This window comes from Microtus ochrogaster, chromosome 10 (assembly GCF_000317375.1).
Source record: "Microtus ochrogaster isolate Prairie Vole_2 chromosome 10, MicOch1.0, whole genome shotgun sequence".
Taxonomy (NCBI): Eukaryota; Metazoa; Chordata; class Mammalia; order Rodentia; family Cricetidae; genus Microtus; species Microtus ochrogaster.
In genome coordinates, this window is record NC_022016.1 from 76,647,090 (window position 1) to 76,650,770 (window position 3,681).

A 3,681-nucleotide genomic window follows, 5' to 3' on the forward strand; every position below is an offset into this window, starting at 1 on the left:
TCTCTCTCTCTCTCTCTCTCTCTCTCTTTTGGACAGGGTTTCTCTGTGTAGCCCAGGCTAGCCTGGACCTCTTCTTTGTAGACCAGGCTAACCTTGAACTCAGATCTACCATGCCTGGAAAACACTGATTTTTTTAAAAGCTTTTTTCCATTATTATTTCCATTCTTTTTTCTATTGTGTGGTCAGTGTGAGATTCCTAAACTTTGATTATTATTATTTTATTTCTTTAAACTAACCTTTTAGCAACTTCTCATTGCAATTAAGACAAAGTTCAGATCCTTTTAAGGCAGTTAATAATTAGGCACTCTCATATTCCACCAGTATACTTTCTCTTCCTGTCCCTAAGTAGAACATAAAATAAAAGAGCACTAATTGTTCTTACTTCTCTTTTTTAAGGTTTGGGAGTTGAGCGATATTGACCATGATGGAAAGCTTGACAGAGATGAATTTGCAGTTGTAAGTAACCAAATGTTCTTAAAATGTAAAGGGTCTTCATTTTATCTCCCACCCATACCTTCTACCATTTGATTTAAACAGGGCTTGAAGTTACAAGCTTCCTACCCCAGACTCTGAGTTTTTTAAATTATAGTGTGTGTCACCTGCCCCAGGAAGCATTTCCTGTTTTAGTTTATCCTTAGTAATATGCCCATCAGATTGTAGTTATTAGGATTTATAGGTAAGTACATATTTTTAATGAAAAAGAGGATGTGTATGTTTTACTGTCATTTTTTTGTACATCATTTGCCATACTTAGGAAAGATACTTGGTTAATATACTGTAAAGATGATGGTGTGGTAATTTTGGGGGGTCTTAAATTACTTCAGTCTTCTTAAATTACTTCAGTTTTGTTTCAACTATATCATTATTTTATTAAAAGGAAACATGCACAACAATTTAGTTTCATTTCAATTGATGGGGCAGGGAACATTTTGGCATCTTCCCTTATTTTAAAGATCTTTTTATTTTAGTAGTTAGGTAGTTAATGTCAGATATGGCATTTATTGCTCCCTTAAAGTTAGATGAAACTTTATTAGGCTTTGGGAAGTGGTTCAGTTGTTAAAAGTGCTTGCAGTTCAAGTTCATGAACTCATGTGCACCTGAGTTCAATCTCTAGACCCTAAAGAAAAAGAAAAAGGGTTGGTGGTGAGTGTGTATCATCCCGGTGCTGGCAAAGCAGAGACAGGATGCTCCTGAATCAGCAGGTTTCCGGGTACAGTGAGAGACCCTGGCTCAGAAAATAAGATGGAAACCTCTGATTTGTACACACGCATGCACACATGTATGCAATGAACACACATACATAACCTGCTGTGAATTTACCTGGGATAAACTGGTAATCTCCTGTGTGCTCTTACTTGGATGTTAATCTGCTTAAATTTTCTACCTCTTAAGAATTTTTCTAAAGAATTGTTTGGGTTTTTCGTGTGTGTGTGTGTGTGTGTGTGTGTGTGTGTGTAGTGTAGTGTACGTGTGTACATGCGTATATGAGGGCAGATGCCTGCAGAGAGCAGAGGTTTCAGATCTCCCTGGAGCTGGTGCTTTAGTTAGTTGTGAGCCACTTTATGGGTGCTGTGAACGGAAGTCAGGTCCTCTGTAAGAGTAGACAAGCTCTTAATTGCTGAACCATCTCTCCAGCTCAATTGCTTGTTTTTTTAAAATTTTTTTTATTTTTAGACTTATTCCCATGAACTTGTGTTTTTGAAAATCTTTTTATGCCTGAGGTTATCCTCTTTTCTCATTTTGAATCTTCCACATTTATGTTCATAGTCCTTTTTATTACTTTGGTTCAATCTATCATTAGGTCAGGGGCTGGAGAGATGGCTCAGAGGTTAAGAGCACTGACTGCTCTTCCAGAGGTCCTGAGTTCAATTCCCAACAACCACATGGTGGCTCACAACCATCTGTAGTGATATCTGGTGGCCTCTTCTGTCCTGCAAGTATACATGCAAGCAGAACACTTTAAAAAAAAAAATCTATCATTAGGTCAGTGATATTTCAAAACAATCATTCTTTAAGATTATCCTTTTGTGGTTCGTATTTTAAATTTCCATCTAATTCAGCTTTTACCTTCACTTATTCCCACTTTCAAAAACCTTTTCTAAAGTTTATTGGCATATATGGGCAGAGGTGACATGCCATGAGTGTGGAGGTTAAAGGATTACATCAAAGTTTGTTCTCTTTTTCCGCCTTTCGGATTCAGACTTGCACAGCTGGTGTCTTGAACATTTGAGGCATCTCACTGCTCTAGGCCCCCCTCCCCTCTTTTTTTGTACCTGTTTGATTAGCCCAGTCAGGTCTTACATTCACTATATATCCAAGGATGTCAAATTTAGAAACCTACATTGGTCAATTACTTTTAAAAAACTTCACATTTTCTTTTGATTTCACCACTTAAAGCTTTCTGGTCCAAGATCTGCTCTTTAGTATTCTGCTGCGTTTAGTTGCTGTGTCTTTTCAGTCTCTTGAATCTTTGGCAGTTTGTCATTTTTGTCTTATTTTTATGACCTTGGCTTTTTTTTTAAAGGAGTTCTGGCCGAATAGCATGTAGAATATCTTCCAGTTTAGATTTGTCTAGAGGCAAAATGAATTTATTCAAGTATCAGGGATATATTCTGTCATGGGGATTGGTTAAGATAGCACTTGCAAGATTTCTTCCCAGAAAAGTAACTTAAGGTTTTTCTCTCTTCTTTTTTTTTTTTAATTTCATTGTATTTGTTGTATATAGTGTTCTGTCTACATGTTTGCCTGAACACCAGAAGAGGGTACCAGATCTCATTACAGATGTTTTTGAGGCACCATGTGGTTGCTGGGAGTTGAACTCATGACCTCTGGGAGAGCAGCCAATGTTTTTAACTTCTGAGCCATCTCTCCAGCTCCCGTTTTTCTCTCTCTCTCTCTCTCTTTTTTTGTTCCTGTAAAAGTGAACTTGACTGCCTTTGTATCATTTTTTTCTCTTCTTCTTTTCAAGTGTTAATGTTTTCTGTCACTAGTATTTATTGGGTTCTTATTTTGTGAGGAACATGTGGCACTAGAATATGTAAGAGGGAGCTATGCTTGTATATGCTAGCATGTATCACGTACTCTTTGTTGTTGTTTGTCAGGACAGGGTTTCTCTATGTAACTGCTCTGACTGTCCTGGAACTGATTTTGTAGACCAGGCTGGCCTCTGCCTCCTGAGTGCAGCCACTGCCATCCATCTCATCACATACTCGTTATTAGCGTGAGTGTGAGTGTGTGTGTTTCTTTGAATTGAACACAGGGTATTACATTTGCTAAGCAGGTGCTCTACTGCTGAACTACACCTCAAGCCCTGAAATTAACTTTTGCTCATATGCTGCACTCTTGTGTTATGAAAGTGAAGGGTATTTTCCCCTTTGTGTTTTTAGCCTGGTGGTTAGACATTTTTCAGTAAATATTCCATTAAACTAAGGTGGCGAAGGAAACTTATTTACTTGGAAAACACAAAAAGTGTTTTCATCCCTTATAGCAGCTGTGGTTGCCACCTGCTTCAATAGGTCAGAGAGCACGCAAAACTCTAAGGAAACTCCTAAAAGTATTGTTGCCCATCAGTAATACCCAGAAGCCCTTGGACTAAATCTCCAGCCAGAAGCTGGTCAGGTTCTGTATTTTATTTGTTTTTTTTTTTTTTTTTTTTTTTTTTGGTTTTTCGAGACAGGGTTT

General features: G+C 37.7%; 1 protein-coding gene across 3 annotated transcripts in view; it reads left to right on the forward strand.

The window, feature by feature from the left end:
• The window catches only part of Eps15 (epidermal growth factor receptor pathway substrate 15), a 101,890-nt gene that overhangs the window by 36,510 nt on the left and 61,699 nt on the right, over nt 1-3,681 (forward strand). For all 3 annotated transcript variants that reach the window (XM_013348541.2, XM_013348542.2, XM_005353574.2), the window contains exon 8: nt 397-456. In XM_013348541.2, coding sequence (XP_013203995.1) covers nt 397-456 — 60 coding nt within the window. The remainder of the gene's footprint in view (nt 1-396; nt 457-3,681) is intronic.